We start from the raw sequence: 20562 nt of genomic DNA, 5'->3' as shown, positions 1-20562 counted from the left end.
AAGATATGGAGGGTCATTAATGGGCATGCTATCATTTCAGATTCATCCTCCTCCCCTTCTCCTAGGAACTACAGAAGTAACAAAAATAGCAGCAGCCTCTGGGAAACGGGTTGGATTTCCATTTGGACTGAGGTTAGTAGGGAGGGAAAATTTTGTAACAAGCTTGGATGACACCTTGCCAGATCCCCTATATTGTTTAAAAAAAATTGCATTTACTTAAAATGGTATTTGTTAGGGATTTACCATGTGCCAAGCCCTGGGGTAGATACAAGGTAATCAGGTTGGACACAGTACATGTCCTACATGGGGCTCACAGTCTTAATCTCCATTTTACAGATGAGGTAACTGAGGCACAGAGTAGTGCAGTACTTGCCTGAGGTCAAGCGACAAGTGGTGGAGCCGAGATTAGAACCCAGGTCCTCTGACTCCCAGGCTCATGCTCTTTCCAGTAGGCCACGCTGCTTCTCAAACGGACTGAAAGTTCAATAACATGTAACTCTTACTTAAATTCCCTCACTCTTGTCCTCTTAAATCATTTTTTATTAATTTCACTTAAATTGAAGATGTTTAAAAGTTCTATGAAAACTAGAAAACACAAACTCTCGTCCTTTTGAAACTAAACAATTCAATCAATACTATTCATTGAGCATTACTGTGCGCAAAGCATACAGTTGGTCGACTGTACTTTATTCAGAGTCCAAATTTATTGACTTTCACACGATATACTTAAAAAAGCATAATTACATAATACATTTCTGACTTACAATGAGCAACAGTTCTACACATCACTAGTAGCTGAATGTTTTTCTGACCTTAAGCAAAACTAGTCTTCATAGTTTGGTTAAATATTTGAAAAGGCTTTCTATATTTTGTATAGAAAATTACATAATTTATTGGCACATATTCAAAGTGCAGTGCATTCATGTAATTTTAAAAATCCAGTAATCATGTCACGTATATTAATCCAGGTATGATATCAAATTTCCCTTTAAACACATTCAGAGTCAAGTGTTGCACAACTGTAATATTGGTTAAAAAAATCAATTAAGAGACCCTGAAACAATTATATAAAGACTCTTTGTAGCAACATTAATTAGGAACAAAGTAAAATTTACTAATTTCTGTACAAAACCCAATAAATGGCACACTGCTCCAGAGTGAGGTTTCTCTGTACAGGTAGCAATCAAATTACCATAGTTATTAACTTACATTTAGTTGCTAAAGTTATATCAGAATCGCTTCTCCACATTGATGCTTTCATTTGTATAAAGTGCTGCATTTAAATTAGCATTGTCCCAACATGAAAATCATTTAACAGTCACAATTAGGCTCATCTCCTATGTTATGGTGCTGAATCTTGTCAGCAAATATCAATCTTCCATAATGAACTGGGATGCATCAATGAAAATAAAGACAGAACTCTGCTCCCTTTGAGCACATCTGGAAGTCTTATGAATGGTATGCCCCAGCTCTGCCAGAAACAGCCAACACTTGGGGTATATCCTAAACCACGATCTATTGTTCAAACGTGAGCCCAGGTTTGATAGAGCCTCCTGCATCTGCCCTGCTCATTTCCTATTGGCATCCATAAAGCTTAATTTATCAATGATGCTATAGAAGTTGAATTTGACAATAGCCTCTGGTGGTCTGTATGGTTTTTTTCCCTGTTATTTTTTTAAAAATTGAGTTGATGGTTCAGCAGTGATCAGGCAGTTATTTATCCTTTAAACTCTCTCCATTGATGACCTGTTCATTCTTGCAACCATTTCCTGCATGTTTGCTCATTTTCTCTTCTGTCATTTTCCTCACATAATCGAGAGGTCCCTTCCCTTCGAAGCTAGAAGGGCTTCTGAAAGAGCCCCCGATCCTGTCCCACAAGGTGAAATATTGGCCGTAGTTATAGTCAAAGTAAAGGTGGTGGTCTGTGTGATGAGCAGAGCCATTGATAATCGGTTGCAAGAACTTGGGGACTCGAAAATCGCCGTCGTGAATCGAAATCGTCCAGACATTAACACAGATGTAGAGACCTAAGTAGACCACTTTGTGTAATGGGAAGCAAAAAGGGTAGATATGATAGGGAATACTCTGAAGGAAGCCATCTACGGGATGAAAAGCATGACTTGCAAATGGAGTTGTAATCTTCCAGAGATGATGGGGCTTGTGAAGACGCTATAGAAGAAATGGAGATCATTAGTAGCAGAACTTTAACCCCAAACAAAAGGTTCTGTATGTAGTGTTTCTATACACTGCTGTATAGAAACAATTCAAAATTGTTAATAGGAGGAAAAAAAAACCACCTCCCTTTTGAAATGATTTCCTCCCTCCCTTCAAAGCACTTTACTATGCCACTAGAGTCATCCTCATTTCTTTCCTCCTCCTCTGCCCCTAAGATAGTGTTATAGCACAAATGTGGTAGGCACTGAAGAACTCAAGAAACTCAAACAGAATTAGGGACAACAGAGTAAAACTGCTTTGACGATTCACCAGAAAATGACCACCTACCTTATATAGAAGTTTATGATGAAGAAACCGGTGGATCCAGTAGATGAGCATATCAGTGAAGAAGAGAAAAGACAGCATACTAATAATGACCCCAAACCAACCTAGAAAGGGGAAACAAGAGGAATGGCAAGTTAACTTTTATGCCAATGCTGCCAAAAGCTAAAAGCTAAAAGCAACCAAGTGCAATTTCCTCTCACTCCTCAACTCCACTGACCTCCTGCTCCACCCTCACCTCGCCCACTCAGGCATATGCTTGATCTTATCATCTCTAGTCACTGTACAACCTCTACCCTCACCAACTCTGAAATTCCTCCATCTTGACCATAACCTACTCACCTGCCTTCTCTCCCACATAAATCTATCCTTTTTCCCTACAGAGGCTTCGGGTCTTTTGACCTCTTCCAATTTTCTGAAGTTATCACTCTCCTGTTTGTTCTCCATACCTAACTACCTTCTCTTGTTGCACAAATAGACACCCTCAACACCGAACTCAACTCCCTGGCTACCCTGGCCCATCACCAATCTCGTACCACAAATCCGCAAACCTGGATCACCTCCAGAGTATGCTTTCTCCGCTCTTGCGCACATGATCTGAGCCCATTGTTGGGTAGGGACCGTCTCTCTATGTTGCCAACTTGTACTTCCCAAGCGCTTAGTACAGTGCTCTGCACACAGTAAGTGCTCAATAAATACGATTGAATGAGTGAATGATGTGGAGTGCTGCTGGTGGAAATCTAGACACTAGGCCAACCTTGTCCACGTCCACTTCATCCTCATCTGCTTTAACTCTGCCCTCTCCTCTACCCAACATTATTTCTCCATCCTTACTGATTGCCATGCCCTTTGCCAGAGATACCTGTTTCAGATGTTTACCTCCATCTTCGAACACCATGTTCCCCCTACCCACCTATCTCTTGCCCCTAATGATTTGGCCCCATATTGAAACCAAAAGGTGTGATCTCCCTAAAATCTCCCCGGCTTCTCTCCAGTCTCTCTCCTTCTACCCCTCTTCGACTCTCAGCCAAATTTACTGAGCGCTTACTGTGTCCAGAGCAATGTACTAAGCACTTGGGAGACAATATAACAGACATACTCCCTGTACACAATGAGCTTACAGTCTAGTCTACAGTCTCTCCCACCTTTTTCAGCAGTATCTCCAGACAAGATCTCCCATCTCTCAAAAATCTACCCCTTCCACCTGCGTCTCTGAACCCATCCACTTGCACCTTATCAAAACACTTGCTCCGAGTGCCATCTTCAACTGTTCTGTTGCCAATAGCTTCTTCCCCACTGCTTTCAAAAATGGTCATGTATCCCCTATCCTCAAAAAATCCTCCCTTAATTTCACGGTTCCCTTCAGTCACCGCTCCATCTCCCACTTACCATTCCACTCCAAACTCCTTGAGCAAGTTGTCTACACCACTGCCTGCATTTCCTCTCCTCCAACTCTCTTCTTGACCCCCTCCAATCTGGCTTCCACATCCTTCACTCCAAGGAAACTGCCCTCTCTAAGGTCACCAATGACCTTCGTGCCAAATCTAAGGGCATCTACTCCACCATAATCCTCCTCAACCTCTCAACTCCCTTTGACACTGTGGACCACCTCCTGTTCCATGAAATGTTTTTCAGGATTGGCTTCACTGACAATGTCCTCTACTGGTTCTTCTCCTATCTCTTTTGCCCCACCTTCACAGTCTTTCACAGACTCTTCCTTTGCCTCCCACCCTCTGACTGTGGGAGTCTCTCAAGGTTCAGTTCTGGGTCCCCTTCTATTCTCCATCTTTACCCACTCCCTTGGAGAACTAATTCACTCCCACGGTTTCAACTACCATCCCTAAGCAGATGTTTTGTTTTGTTGTCTGTCTCCCCCTTCTAGACTGTTGGGCAGGGACTGTCTCTATATGTTGCCAACTTGTACTTCCCAAGTGCTTAGTACAGTGCTCTGCACACGGTAAGCACTCAATAAATATGATTGAATGAATGAATGATTCCCAAATCCACCTCCTCAGCCCTGACATCTCTTCTCTGCATTTGCATTTTGTCCTGCCGTCTGGACACCTCTTCTTGGATGTCATGCTGATGCCTCAAGCTAAAAACATCCAAAACAGAACACATCTTCCTACCCAAATCCTGACTTCCCGTCTTTCCCACCACTGAATACAACAGCAGTCTTCTCCATCTCACAAGCCTGTAACCATGGCATTATCCTCAACTCACCACACTCACTCAACCCACATATTCCATCTGTCTTCCCATTGGTTCTACCTTCACAAAAATCCACTCTTTCCTCTTCATCCAAACTGCTGCTACACTGACTCTAGCACTTATCCTTTCCTGCCTGGTCTGCTGCATTGGCCTTCTTCCTGACCTTCCTGCCTCTTATCTCTCCCCATTCCAGTTCCTACTTCACTCTGATGCCCGGATCATTTTTCTAAAACGAGTTCCATTCCCTATCTCTCCACTCAAGAACCTCCAGTGGTTGTCCATCCGCCTCTGCATCAAACAAAAACTCCTTGTCATCGGCTTTAACTCAATCAGCTCACCCCCCTCCTACCTTACCTCCCTGGGTTTCATCCTGCCTTCAAAGCCTTATTAAAAATCACATCTCCTCTAAGAGGACTTCCCCAACTAAGCCCCTTTCCCCCCAACTCTCTTTCCCTTCTCTGTTGTCTATACATTTGGATCTTGATAGCACTTGATATTCACCCCACCCTCAGCCCCACAGCACTTATGTACATATTCATAATTCATTTTAATATCTATTTTGCCCCCTAGACTGTAAGCTCCCTGTGAGTAGCAAACATGTCTGCCAGCTCTGTTGAATTTTACTCTCCCAAATGCTTAGTGCAGTGTTCTACACATGGTAAATGCTCAATAAATACCCATTTCTGGGCAAAAATTAACCACTCCATTACATCAGCTCCAGAACAAAATATGACCTTGTTAGTACCTATCTAGGTAGGCTCACCCACTATTAAGTAAAACAATCTCCTTGGAATCTGCTACAAATGCTAGTTTAAGACCTAGGTGTATTTCCCAGTTATTTCTTTCCCAGAGTTGAAATATCTGATTTGAGATACTTCACTTGGAAAAATCACACGAGAATTAAACAAGTGTAGCCAGATTACAGCTCTCACACCAGTTCTGTAAGGGATGTTTATGTTATAGACCCTGCGAAATTCCTTTACTCCATTCCTTGAATTATATATCTAATTATCTCCTGCAGTCCTGGACAAAATACTACATTTTTGTAGTACATTTTAAAAAGGAATGCTCACTAGAATGTTTAATAAGAAAGAAAAACAGACCTCAGGAAGTACTAACTAAAAACACCTAAATTCATTAATTCAATCCTATTTATTTATTTGTTTGCAAAGCATTGTACTAAGCTCTTGGGAAAGTACAATACACAATAAGCAGACACATTCCCTGCCCATAACATGAGGGTTTAATTGGCCTTATTTTGCTAAGGACCTTCATTATTATCTTCCATACCACTCTTGTTAAAGGGAGCCAATCCTGCACCTCAGATGGACAAAGAGCGTCAGCTGCAGAAAATGCACCAGTATGGCGTACCTTTACCAAGAAGTAACTGCCTCTATCCAAGCAAATCCTTTGTAAGGAAATGAGAGGCAAAGGGGAAAAAGAGAAAACAGCAGCCAGGTGATGCAAAAATTAATAAACACCACAACAAGGGGCAGGTGGCCTTTTTGTGTGCACAAGGTGGTCAGGACTGTGGATCCCGCACTAGCCTTTTCAGCCACACACAATAATAATAACTGTGGTATTTTTTAAGTGCTTACTACATGCCAGACACTGTACTAAGTGCTGGGGTGGATACAAGCAAATTGAGTTGGAGACAGTCCCTGTCCCACATGGGGCTCACAGTCTCAATCCCCATTTCACAGATGAGGTAACAAGCACAAAGAAGGTAAATGACGGGTCCAAGGTGACATAGCAACTACATGGCAGAATTGGGTTTAGAACCCAGGTCCTTCTAACTCCCAGGCCCTTTCACTGACCATGATGTCTTCAAATACATTGACAACTACATATTTATGAGACTTTTAGGCGAGTGCTGCAGCAGGGCTCCACTAGATTTTTACACTAATAAAAGCCTTCCCTGACTAAGCCCTCCTTTCCTCTTCTTCCACTTCCTTCTGCGTCACCCTGACTTGCTCCCTTTAGTCAACACCCCCTCCCAGCCACACAGCACTTATGTCCACTTATGTCCATCGCTGTAATTTATTTATATTAATGTCTGTCTCCCCATTTGCTGTAAACTCATCATGAGCAGGGAATGTGTGTGTTTACTGTTATACTGTACTCTCCCAAGCACTTAGTACAGTGCTCTGAATTCATTCATCCAATCATATTTATTGAGCACTTACTGTGTGCGGCACTGTACTAAGCACTTGGGAAAGTACAATACAACAATAAACAATGACATTCCCTGCCCACAGCGAGCTTACAGTCTACAGTCTATTCTTTTCCCATTGCTCCCATATTACTTTTAGGGATAGACCAGGGACAGACATCAGTACAAGTAAATAAAATTACAGATATGTACATAAATGCCGTGGGGCTAGATGGGGCGAAGAGCAAAGGGAGCAAGTCAGGGCGATGCAGGAGGGAGTGGGAGATGAGGAAAAGTGGGGCTGCACACAGTAAGTGCTCAACAAATGACTGACTGAAAGTTGTCTAAATTCGTCTGGTGTGCTAATTTTAAGTTTCCTTTCCTACAGTAATCTCCACGAATTAACTAAATGGTATGAAATGAAAAAATGGGGCATTGCATAGGAATTTTCAACCAATCAATTGTATTTGAGGGCCTACTCTCTGCGGAACACGACACTGAACACTAGGAGGAATACAACCGTTAGCAGAAACATTCCTTGCTCTCAAGGAATTTACAATCTAGCAGAGTATACAATTTCACTTTTTGAGTATACCAACCTGTTTTTTTGACACCCAAATAATTCACCTATCAGGGATGAATGCTTTGAATTTGGTTAGTGGGCCCCCCAGGCTAACAAAATTCTTAAGTTCCCACTTAGATTTTCTTCTTCACTTCCAAGTCATTTATAACCAGAGCGATTCCAAAGGAGTTGATAACACCCTACTGGCAAGCCCCAGCTCCTCTGAGTTGTTTTGGCTGCATTCAGATTCAGCATTTTCATTCCCATAGTGATGCAGACTGTGAAATGTGTTATTGCATTTTCTGGTTTAGACTCTGCTTACAGTTTGTCAGTTTACAAATGCATTTTGCTTTTTAAATTTTGCAGCATCCATATTACCAAACTCGGGGTAATTGCCACTGGAACTTACCATACGAAGAATCTTCTATGTTGTCGTATAATTTACTGTAACCTCTGACCTCTGCCAAGAACAAGGCAACTGTGGGGATACTTATCCATGGAAGTGACTGGATACTATATTTTATCTCTCGTTGCACTTGGTTCTGAAAATCAGATTTCAGTATTTAAAAGTGGAAAAGGTTGGTTTGTCAATATTCACAATTATTTTATGATAATTTCTTAGGCTCCTCTAGGAGCTCAATTGTTAACTACTGGTACATCTTAACACATATGTGTAGGTGGATGTAAAAAGCAACTCAATAATTAAGCATAAGCAGAAAGTTAACATTACTTTTGTTTTTCAAACAATTATTTCTTTCAGTCTATTGCAATTGCAAAGCCTTCATATCACTTTTTTCACAAATATCTGCTGAGAAAACATGACGGTAACTGAAAAATGGAAACTTCAAAATTAACCTCCATGAGGATCTTAAACTATTCATTCCATCATACTGAGGTGAAATTCAAACAGTTCATTTAAATTGCAAGAGGCAGACTTGCAATTAGTAATTTAGACTTTTCTAGACTCACTTCCCCAAGGCAAATAATTTGTTGGGGGTAAAAAGTGAAGAACGTTGGTTTTGTTGTAGGACCTGTCAAATCTGTGAACTTCCTGGAGGAAAAGCAAACTGGACTGAGACATTCTGCCCTTTACAGAGTGGGCCACTTGTGTCTGGTGTGACCCTGGGCAAATCACTCTACTTCTCTGTGCCTCAGTTCTCTCACCTGCAAAATGGGAATTCAATACCTGTTCTCCCTCCCTACTTAAACTATGAGCCCCACCATGGGACCTGATTATCTTGAATCTAACCCAGCACTTAGTACAGGGCTTGGCACACAATAAGCACATAAATACCACAATTATTATTATAAAATTGCATTGTCCAAAAATATTCTTTTCCCATTGTTCCTATATTGCTTTTAGGGATAGACCAGGGGCAAATGCTCACCTCTAAAAATTGTGGATGCTTCTTCAACGAGTGATCAAAGACCAAATAATAATTCAGACTTCCAAAAAACAGATAAAGGAGTAAAGCACCAAGATTTGTTACAATCAGGAGAGTAATAGTTTGTCGAACGATTTCCTCCTCGGACCATGTGGCCGGATATACGTATGGCGTAAAAAAATAATAGTCTGAAATTTTCAGTACAATATCCATCTCTGACCTACTGGACACAAAGCACATTTTAAAAAACTAGTAAATGGCTTACTCCACATTCTTCAGGTTCCCAAGAATCCACAATCAATGGGCATTAACAACATTTTAATTCATATAGGAAGGAAGCTCTTTTTCTCCCTCCCACCCCAACTGAATAATATAATTTAACGGTTCAAACAGACATAGCTCTAAAGAAACCTGCCTTGGTGAAAGGTAAAATTTGAGTGAAAGTGAAGTTAGCACTCCACATCACTAATGTTTATTGCCATTCTCTTCACTGCTTTGGCACTAGAGAAGATGGAAAGAACTGCAAGAAAATATCAAAGAATGATTTTTTTGCAATTGGCTGATGTTGTTCACATCTTGACCAAAATGCTTTTAAAAATGACATTACCTGAGCTATATCACCGAGCATAAATTTCATGCCACGCTGGTTTGGAATTTTGCTACCATCTCAGTGTAAAAAGATTTCTTGTAACTTGACAATGTACAATGAATGGACAAAATACCTCAGTTTTCTGAAGTGTTTTTATTCCCAATGCTCCTTCACATAACTTTTGTTCTCAAACCATCACTGTGAAGGATGATCCTGATCTATAAAATAGGGACAGGCACACATAACAGTGCTCTAGCTCCTAGAACGGTGCTGGGCACATAGTAAGCACTTAACAAATACCATAATTAACATCCCCATTTTACAGTTCAGGAAGCTGAAGAGGAGAGTTTAAGGGACTTGACCACACTGACCCTGCAGGCCATTGGCAGTGCTGGAACTCCAACCAGGTCCTCTAACTCCTTGGGCTGGGCTCTTTCCACTTAACCAAACTGTCCCTCCAGTAGTAAAGAACTGTGATTCATCAATCATCTGGAGGTCTTGATGAGTGGGGAGAAGAGGGCTTAACTGGGATTTGTGAATCACCTTTTGATAACGACAGCGATATACTGCAGGCTAGACTGGAAGCTCTGGTTACTGATTTCCTGGTTGGTGGTGGGCATAGCTTACTTCCTAGTGGCAGAAATGGCACTTATTGAGTGTTATGCCCTCTAGACTGTAAGCTCGCTGTGGGCAGCGAAAATGTCTTCCAGCTGTTATACTGTACTCTCTCCAGCACTTAGTACAGTGCTCTGCAAACAGTAAGCACTAATAAATGCGACTGATTGATTGATGCTCTGCACGAAGTGCTTCACAAGCCAAGTTCCTTGGCCACAAGGGGGAATCTGGAGGGTCTTCCGAGGGAGGATGCTTGATCTAGTTGAAAGGTAACAGGATTGGTACTAGGAGACCTCAGTTCTAGTTCCAACTCTGCCATTTACACAACTCGCTTCTCTCTGACTCAGTCCCTTCATCTATAAAATGGGAATTCAATCCTTTTTTTAATGGCATTTATTAAGGGCTTACTATGGGCTCACAGTCTTCATCCCCATTTTACAGATGAGGTAACTGAGGCACAGAGAAGTTAAGTGACTTGCCCAAAGTCACACAGCTGACAATTGGCAGAGCTGGGATTTGAACCCATGACCTCTGACTCCAAAGCCCATGCTCATTCCACTGAGCCACGCTGCTTCTCACTGAGCCACATACTCCCCTTTCTAAGCTGTGAGCTTCATGTGGGATGGGGACATGGTCTGATCTTTACTTTTTTTGCTAAACACTATTTGTCAGGCACTATACTAGGCGCTGGGCAGTTTAGACACAGTCCCTGTCTCACATGGGTTTACAGTCTTAATCCTCATTTTACAGATGAAGAAACAGGCACAGAAAAGGAAAGTGAATTGCTCACAGTCAGCAGACAAGTGGCAGTGATGGGATTAGAACCCAGGTCCTTCTGACTCTCACGCCTGGGCTTTACCCACTAGGCCATGCTGCTTCTCTAGTGGAAAGAGCACAGAAGTGGGGTTAGGAGACTTGAGTTCTAGTCCCAGCTCCACCATCTGCATAAAGCTCACTTAGCTTCTCTGTGTCCCAACCCCTCATCTGTAAAATGGGGATTCAATCCCTCTTCTCCCTTCCTCTTAAACTATGAATCCCATGTTAGGGATGCTGCCTGATCTAATTATCTTTTTCTACCCCAGGGGTTAGCATAAGCAGCATGGCCTGGTGGTTAGAGAGCAAGGACCTAAGAGTCAGAAGGGTCCCAATTCTGACCCTGCCATTTGTCTGCTGTGTGAACTTGGGCAGATCATTTTCTGTGGCTCAGTTACCTCATCTGTGAAATGGGGATTAAGACTGTGAGCCCCATGTTGGCTAGGGACCGTGTCCAACCTGATTACAGTACTTGGCACATAGTAAGCGCTTAACAAATACCAACATTATCATTATTATTATTATTATTATTATTATTATTATTACCTTGTACCTACTCCCAGTGCTTAGTACAGTGCCCGGCACACAGTAAACACTTAACAAATACCATGAAAATAGCAGAATAATAATTATTATTTTTATTATTTCCCAAACCATAAAAGTCAAGGGGAAACCTATGCCAAAAATCACCTCTTTTCCACCTCCCTTTCTACCCCCTATTTCTCTTGCCCTGTTTAGATTAGAACGGCAAGGTAACTGAGGCTAGTGGGAAAAGTGCTGAAAAAAGAAAATCATCATCATCCTCAGTGGTATTTATTGGGCACTGACTGAGGCAGATGGGGAGAGTTCTGAATTTTTAAAAAATCATCATCAATGATATTTACTGAGCACTTAATAGGTGCAAGGCACTGAACTAAGTGCTTGGGAGAGTACAACAGAGTTGGCAGACGCGTTGTTCTCTGCCCATAACGAGCTTACAGTCTGGGAACGAGCTTACATTAGGTAGTCCAATTTATACGCCCAATGGCTAAATGGCTGGCTGAGGAGCTGTTATACTAACCTGGAGAACGAGGGCTTGGATGGAAAGGTTCTAGTTTTGCTTCCAGCCAAAAAAATGAAATCTTAGTGAAGAATCTGTGGACTATCCTTCACTATGAATAGTCACTCAAGTAACAAGTTCCAAAAGATTCTGACTTTCTGGGAAATGATGGTTTCTGCAAGCCACTAGCAATCTCCTGATCTTTTGAAGGAGGAACTGTCTTCTCTCAGGTTTTCACTACAACTCTGGCCCCAAGCCTCCTTTTCCCCTGCCAATCAACCAGTCAATATTATTTACTGAGCACCGACTGTGTGCAAAGGACTGTACAAAGTGCTTGGGAGAGTACATTATAACAGAGTTGGTAGACATGTTCCATGCCCCAACAAGCTTAGTCTGGAAGCAGTGTGGCTCAGTGGGAAGAGCACGGGCTTGGGAGTCAGAGGTCATGGGTTCTAATCCCGGCTCCACCACTTGTCAGCTGTGTGACTTTGGGCAAGCCACTTAACTTCCCTGAGCCTCAGTTACCTCATCTGGAAAATGGGGATTAAGACTATGAACCCCACGTGGGACAACCTGATCAGCTTGTATCCTCCCAAGCACTTAGAACAGTGTTTTGCACATAGTATGCGCTTAACAAATGCCATCATTATTATTATTACAGGGAGGAGACAGGCATTAATATAAATAAACAACAGATATGAAGTGCTTTGGGGTTGAAGGAGGGGTGAATAAAGGGAGTGTTTCCAAGTGCACGGGTGATGCAGAAAAGGGAGTGGGACAAAATAAAATGAGGGCTCAGTCCCTGCTCAACCTGGAAAAGGCTAATACAGCCCAGGACTGGGAGTCAGAAGGACCTGGGTTCTAATCCCAGCTCTGCCACTTGTCTGCTATGGGACCTTGGGCATGTCACTTCACTTCTCCGTGCCTTGGTTACCTCATCTGCAAATGACAGATTAAGAATTGTGAGCCTCCTCTGTGACACAGACTGTGTCCAACCTGATTAACTTGTCCACCCCAGCACTTAGTAAGCACTAAACAAGTGCCAAAATTATTATTGAAATGTATATTCATACTCGTGAGCCTCCTGTGCTACACAGACTATGTCCAACCTGATTGGCTTCTATCTCACACCAGCTCACTACGGTGCCTGGCACATAGTAGGCTCTTCAACAAATACCATAAAAGAAAAAAGACCTCCCTACAAAGATTGTTATACTGTCCTCTCCCAAGTGCTTAGTACACTGTGCTGCACACAATAAGCACTCAGTAAGTATGATCATTTAAGTCAACAACCAGAACACTTGCATTTTGGCTAATTCATCCATTCTTCGGTCCAGACCCCATCCCCCTTCCCTCTCCCCAGGTTGAGGGGCCTGGCTGATCCTCTCCAAGTCTCCCCAGCTTGTCCCCTGTTCTGTCCAGGGACCTGTGCATGTGTGCCCTTCCCATTCCTCTAGCACTCCCTCAATCAATGTGGAAAGAGCATGGGCTTGGGAGTCAGAGGTTGTGGGTTCTAATCCCAGCTCCGCTACTTGTCAGCTGTGTGACTTTGGGCAAGTCACTTAACTTCTCTGTGCCTCAGTTACCTCATCTGTAAGATGGGGATTATAATTGTGAGCCCCACGTGGGACAACCTATTTTGTATCTCCCCCAGTGCTTTGAACAGTGCTTGGCACATAGTAAGTGCTTAACAAATACCATTTACTGAACGCTTACTGTGTACAGAGCACTGTACTGAGCGCTTGGGAAAGTATGACAGAGTTGGTCGACCTTGTCTGCTGTGTGACCTTGGGCAAGTCACTTCACTTCTTTGTGCCACAGTCTCCTCATCTGTAAAATGGACTGTGAGCCCCAGGTGGGACAGAGGCTGTGTCCCACCCCGTTTGCTTGTATCCACCCCAACGCTTAGTAGACTCATTCACGTTTATTGAGCACTAATTGTGTGCAGAGCACTGTACTAAGCATTTGGGAAAGAACAACCCAACAATAAAGTAACATTCCCTGCCCACAACAAGATCACAGTCTAGAGGGGAAGGGAGACAGACATCAGTACACATAAGGCGCTTAACAAATAAGAGCATGGGCTTTGGAGTCAGAGGTCATGGGTTCAAATCCCAGCTTCGCCAATTGTCAGCTGTGTGACTTTGGGCAAGTCACTTCACTTCTCTGTGCCTCAGTTACCTCATCTGCAAAATGGGGATTAAGACTGTGAGCCCCACATGGGACAACCTGATCACCTGTAACCTCCCCAGGGCTTAGAACAGTGTTTTGCACATAGTAAGCACTTAATAAATGTCACTATTATTATTTATTATTATTAGAATTACTACCGGTTCCCTGCCTGCTCCTTACCCGCTCTGCCAGTTCCCCAGCCTCACCATCATGGAAAGCAGCATGGCACAGTGGACAGAGCCTGGGCCTGGGAATCAGCAGGCCACAGGCTCGAATCCCAGTCTGCTGAGTGACCTTGGGTAAGCCATTTCACTTCGCCGGGTCTCAGTTCCCTCATCTGTCAAATGGGGACTGAGACTGTGAGACCGTGTGCCCACAGGGTCCGTGGGACAACCTGATCACCTTGTGACCTCCCTAGTGCTTAAAACAGTGCTTTGCACGTAGTAAGCGCTTAATGAATGCCATCATTATTATTATTATAACTGAGATCCCGAGAATAATAATAATAATAATAATGGCATTTATTAAGCGCTTACTATGTGCAAAGCACTGTTCTAAGCGCTGGGGAGGTTACAAGGTGAAATGAGGTGAGTTCCCCAAGGTCACACAGCAGACATGTGTGCCTGTCCCCTCCCCACAGCACCTGTATATATGTTTGTACAGATTTACTACTCTATTTTAGTTGTACATATTTACTATTCTACTTATTTTGTTAATGATGTGCATCTAGTTTTACTTCTATTTGTTCTGACGACTTGACACGTGTCCACATGTTTTGTTTTGTTGTCTGTCTCCCCCTTCTAACCTGTGAGCCCGTTGTTGGGTGGGAACCCTCTCTCTATGTTGCCAACTTGTACTTCCCAAGCGCGTAGTCCGGTGCTCTGCACACAGTAAGCGCTCAATAAATACGACTGAATGAATGAATCCCCTGTTGGGTAGGGACCGTCTCTATATGCTGCCAACTTGTACTTCCCAAGCTCTTAGTCCAGTGCTCTGCACACAGTAAGCACCCAATAAATACAACTGAATGAATGAATGGGGCAGGGACTGGGTCTGGGCCTACTGGCTTGCATCCATCCCGGTTGTCGCACGTGGGGCTCACAGTCTTCATCCCCATTTTCCAGATGAGGTCACCGAAGCCTGGAGAATAATAATAATAATCATAGCATTTATTAAGCGCTTACTATGTGCCAAGCACTGTTCTAAGTGCTGGGGAGGTTACAAGGTGATCAGGTTGTCCCACGGGGGGCTCACAGTCTTCATCCCCATTTTACAGATAAGGTCACCGAGGCCCGGAGAATAATAATAATAATGATGGCATTTATTAAGCACTTACTATGTGCAAAGCACTGTTCTAAGCGCTGGGGAGGTTACAGAGTGATCAGGTTGTCCCACGGGGGGCTCACAGCCTTCATCCCCATTTTACAGATGAGGTCACCGAGGCCCGGAGAATAATAATAATGGCATTTATTAAGCGCTTACTATGTGCAAAGCACTGTTCTAAGCCATGCTGTAACTAATCATCATTAGACGGTGAGCCCGTTGCAGGCAGGGATTGTCCTTATTTGTTGCTGAATTGTACTTTCCCAACACTCAGTAAACACTCAATAAATGTGACTGAATGAATGAATGAAGTTAACAACAAACAAGTGGCAGAGGAAGGATTAGAACCCAGGCCTCCTGAGTCCCAGGGCTGAGTTCTTTCCACTAGGCCACACTACTTCTCAGTAAAGTGGGTAAAACACAAGCCTCAGACTGAGCCTTCCAGATTCAATCGTATTGATTGAGCGCTTACTGTGTGCAGAGCACTGTACTATGCGCTTGGGAAGTACAAGTTGGCAACATGCAGAAAGGGTCCCTACGCAACAATAGACTCACAGTCTAGAAATGGGCTCACAGTCCAGATTCATTCAATCAATCAATCATATTTATTGAGCGCTTACTGTGTGCAGAGCACTGTACTAAGCGCTTGGTAAGTACAAGTTGGCAACACATAGAGACGGTCCCTACCCAACAGTGGGCTCACAGTCTAGAAGGGGGAGACAGAGAACAAAACAAAACATTCAATCGTATTTATTGAGCACTTACTCTGTCCAGATCTGACGCAGGAAGCCAGGCCCTAAGGTACGAGGCCTATTTCCTGTCCTAAATAGGAAATATAGGACCTCAGTAACCAGAGCATCCAGTCTGGCCTTCTGAATCTGGCTTTGATTTTTAAATGATTATTCACGGTGTTGTAGAATTGTACTCGTTACTTCAGCAAAATACTTGTCATGGTACCATATTATATGAAAAGAATGAATAGTAGAAAGGACTTTAGAAAACCCCCATTTCAACTGAGGGCACTGCTTAGAGGGGATGTCTGCTTTGTTTTTAAGAGCCTGGGGCCAAAAGGGATTTCTCATTTTGTATTTTATTTTCACTCTTCGCCATTTTGTGCTGAAATAACATTGCGGAGACAGTTCTTCTGTGGAAAGACTTTAAAATTTGCTTTCTAAAAGTGATGGGCAATTTATTGCTGTTATATTAGAAACTTAAAGAAAATAGCCTCTGGACTCATCAGGATGATGTCATCAGGGTGCCTGTTATGGGTGTGATGGCTAAAAACAAAGCTTGACTCACAGTCCCAAACCCAGTGCTCACACAAACAACCTTTTCAGGAGTTGAGTAATACTTTTCAGGAGTTGAATAACAACAGTGGTATTTGTTAAGCACTTTTCTACGGTATGGATTAAGTACTTACTGTGTGCCAGGCACTGTACTAAGCACTGGGGTAGAGACAAGCTAACTAGGTTGGACACGGTCCATGTCTCACATGGGACTCACAGTCTTAATCTGTATTTTACCGATGAGGTAGCTGAAGCACAGAGAAGTGAAGCGACTTGCCCAAGGTCACGTGCAGGCAAGTAGCAGAGCTGAGATTAGAACCCAGATCCTCTGACTCCCAGGCCTACGTTCTATCCGCTAGAACACACTGCTCTTTATGGGCCAACCACTTAATAAGCATTGGGGTAGATAATTGGATTGGACACAATCCTTGGCCCAAATGGGAACCACAGTCTAAGCAAAAGGAAGGACAGGTATTGCATTTCCAATTTACAGGTGAGGAAACTGAGGCACAGATAAGTTAAGTGACTTACCCAAGTTCATACATAACCCCCCGTCCCCCTCTCCATCCCCCCCATCTTACCTCCTTCTCTTCCCCACAGTACCTGTATATATGTATATATGTTTGTACATATTTATTACTCTATTTTACTTGTACATATCTATTCTACTTATTTTATTTTGTTAGTATGTTTGGTTTTGTTCTCTGTCTCCCCCTTTTAGACTGTGAGCCCACTGTTGGGTAGGGACTGTCTCTAGATGTTGCCAACTTGTACTTCCCAAGCGCTTAGTACAGTGCTCTGCACAGTAAGCACTCAATAAATACGATTGATTGATTGATTGATTAAGCGCTTACTTGTGCAAAGCACTGTTCTAAGCGCTGGGGAGGTTACGGGGTGATCAGGTTGTCCCACGGGGGGCTCAGTCTTCATTCCCATTTTCCAGATGAGGTAACTGAGGCACAGAGGAGTTAAGTGACTTGCCCAAAGTCACCCAGCAGACAAGTGGCGGAGCCGGGATTCGAACCCATGACCTCTGACTCCAAAGCCCGGGCTCTTTCCACTGAGCCACGCCGCTTCATCAGACAAGTGGCAGAGCTAGGCTTAGAACCCAGGTCCTCTGACTCTCAGAAGCTGGGTTCTTTCCACTAGGCCAGGCCGCTTCTTGTTTATGCTGCTAAGCACTCATCATTTCTGCCTCTATCTCAAAATCCTCCTGAAGCTTCTGCTCAGAAAGAGACACTCCTTTTCTGATTTCAATGTGTCACACTGATCTGTCCACTGCAATTTTCTCCCAGTTTTCCACTGAGATGTAGCATTGTCTGAAGCTTTGTTTTCATGAATCTTCACACCATTTTCTCTGTCGCCCTTATTTTTGGAAGCCAAATTCTGTTCACCACGTAACAGCTATCTGGGTATTCTGCCTGTGATCCACTCTCTTCGCTCGTCCCATTATTATTATAATGATAATGGCATTTATTTAGCGCTTCCCTTCCTTCCTCTCCCCCTCGTCCCCCTCTCCATCACCCGCATCTTACCTCCTTCCCTTCCCCACAGCACCTGTATATATGTATATATTTGTATATATTTATTACTCTATTTATTTAACTTGTACATATCTATTCTATTCATTTTATTTTGTTAGTATGTTTGGTTTTGTTCTCTGTCTCCCCCTTCTAGACTGTGAGCCCACTGTTGGGTAGGGACTGTCTCTATATGTTGCCGGCTTGTACTTCCCAAGCGCTTAGTACAGTGCTCTGCACACAGTAAGCGCTCAATAAATACGATTGATTGATTGATTGATTGGAAAGCACTGTTCTAAGCGCTGGGGAGGTTACAAGGTGATCAGGTTGTACCACGGGGGGCTCACGGTTAGCATCATTAGAAGGACATGGGTTCCTGCTAATATTTAGTTCACAAGAACAGGGGATAAACAGGGGGGAGCCGTCTCCCCGCTTCCCCGCCTCTGCCCTCCTCCTTCACACCCGACTCTGACCTGGCCGGGCCTGAGAGTCAGAAGGACCTGGGTTCTAATCCCGCCCCGCCGCCCGTCTGCTGTGTAGCCCCTTCCTTCCTCTCCCCCTCTTCCCCCTCTCCATCCCCCCCATCGTACCTCCTTCCCTTCCCCACAACACCTGTATATATGTTTGTACATATTTATTATTCTATTTATTTATTTATTTATTTATTTTGCTTGTACATATCTATTCTATTTATTTTATTTTGTTAGTATGTTTGGTTTTGTTCTCTGTCTTCCCTTTTAGACTGTGAGCCCACTGTTGGGTAGGGACTGTCTCTGTATGTTGCCAATTTGTACTTCCCAAGCGCTTAGTACAGTGCTCTGCACATAGTAGGCGCTCAATAAATACGATTGATGATGATGATGATGATCCCCATTTTCCAGATGAGGTCACCGAGGCCCGGAGAAGTGAAGTGACTTGCCGAAAGTCAACCAGCTGACTCGCGGCGGCGGCGGGATTCGAACCCACGACCTCTGACTCCCAAGCCCGGGCTCTTGCCACGGCGCCACACCACAGCGCTTTACCAACTACCGTAATTACTGTGCTTGCGGCGCCGCGTGCGCCCACCGCCCCCCGGCCGCGGCTCGCGCCATTGGCTCACCTGTCCTCGAGCCACCCGGCGCCCTCCCTCTCCCGGGGGCCTCGGAACGCTCCGCACAGGGCGCCGGACGCTGCAACCGCCGCCGCTGCTGCTGCACCTGCAGTTGCACCCGCCGCTGCTGCTGCTGCACCTGCAGTTGCACCCGCCGCTGCTGCAACTGCAACCACCGCTGCTGCTGATGTTCCTGCAGCTACACCCACTCCTACGGCTGCTAGGCAGCGCCGGGATCGGGGAGGGGCGGGGCCTGGCGGGCGTGCGCAGCAAGCAGCCAATCAGCAGCGCGGGCCATAGGCTGATATGACGGCAGATCGTGTGACTGAAGGGAGGGAGGCCGTTGGCCGTCACGTGACCCTCCCGCTGCGCGAGGCCCCGCCCCCAGCTAGCGCCACAACCGGAGGGGGGCGCTCTTCCGCCCTCCTCCCGCTTTCGCTAGTCATTCATTCATTCTTTCATCCATTCACTCCATCGTATTTATTAATAATAATAACAATAATGATAGTATTTATTAAGTGCTTACTATGTGCAAAGCACTGTTCTAAGCGCTGGGGAGGTTACAAGGTGATCAGGTTGTCCCACGGGGGGCTCACAGTCTTCATCCCCATTTTACAGATGAGGGAATAATATGATAATAATTCATTCACTCATTAAGTCGTATTTATTGAGCGCTTACTATGTGCAGAGCACTGTACTAAGCGCTTGGCAAGTACAAATCGGCAACATATAGAGACGGTCCCTACCCAACAACGGGCTCACAGTCTAGAAGGGGGAGACAGACAACAGAACAGAACATGTGGACAGGTGTCAGGTCGTCAGAACAAACAGAATTAAAGCTACATGCACATCAGTAACAAAATAAATAGAATAGTAGATATGTACAAGTAAAATAGAGTAATAAATCTGTACAAACATATATACAGGGGCTGTGGGAGGGGAAGGAAGTAGGGCGGGGGGGATGGGGAGGAGGAGAGGAAAAAGGGGGCCCAGTGTGGGAAGGCCTCCTGGAGGAGGTGAGCTTTCAGTAGGGCTTTGAAGGGAGGAAGAGAGCTAGTTTGCCGGATGTGCGGAGGGAGGGCATTCCGGGCCAAATAATAATAATGATGGCATTTATTAAGCTCTTACTATGTGCCAAGCACTATTCTAAGCGCCCAGGAGGTTTATTTTATTTTGTTAATATGTTTTGTTTTGTTCTCTCAAAAACCTCCAATGGCTACCAATCAATCTGCGCATCAGGCAGAAACTCCTCACCCTGGGCTTCAAGGCTGTCCATCACCTCGCCCCCTCCTACCTCACCTCCCTTCTC

At 44.1% G+C, this 20562-nt stretch overlaps 1 protein-coding gene and 1 long non-coding RNA gene across 8 annotated transcripts in view; one reads left to right on the top strand and one right to left on the bottom strand.

Annotated features, from left to right (window-relative positions):
• LOC119934574 overlaps nucleotides 1–20562 on the top strand; it is a 149537-nt gene that overhangs the window by 60756 nt on the left and 68219 nt on the right. The gene's annotated exons all lie outside the window — the stretch shown is intronic.
• Nucleotides 681–19425, bottom strand: SC5D (sterol-C5-desaturase). Of its 3 annotated transcripts, none has more exons than XM_038754106.1 (5): nucleotides 19263–19425; nucleotides 8810–9029; nucleotides 7831–7963; nucleotides 2503–2603; nucleotides 681–2169 (listed from the first exon to the last, which is right to left on the bottom strand). In XM_038754106.1, the coding sequence occupies exons 2-5, from the start codon at nucleotides 9017–9019 to the stop codon at nucleotides 1714–1716; spliced, it is 900 nt and encodes a 299-aa protein (XP_038610034.1). In that variant the 5' UTR covers nucleotides 9020–9029; nucleotides 19263–19425; the 3' UTR covers nucleotides 681–1713. The 3 variants fall into 3 exon arrangements, with proteins under 3 accessions (XP_038610034.1, XP_038610033.1, XP_038610032.1); XM_038754105.1 differs by having other exon boundaries at nucleotides 8810–9026; XM_038754104.1 differs by lacking the exon at nucleotides 19263–19425 and having other exon boundaries at nucleotides 8810–9046.

Source organism: Tachyglossus aculeatus, chromosome 11 (assembly GCF_015852505.1).
Source record: "Tachyglossus aculeatus isolate mTacAcu1 chromosome 11, mTacAcu1.pri, whole genome shotgun sequence".
Taxonomy (NCBI): Eukaryota; Metazoa; Chordata; class Mammalia; order Monotremata; family Tachyglossidae; genus Tachyglossus; species Tachyglossus aculeatus.
Note: the sequence above shows the minus strand (reverse complement) of the source record. Positions and strands in the feature narration are given on the sequence as shown.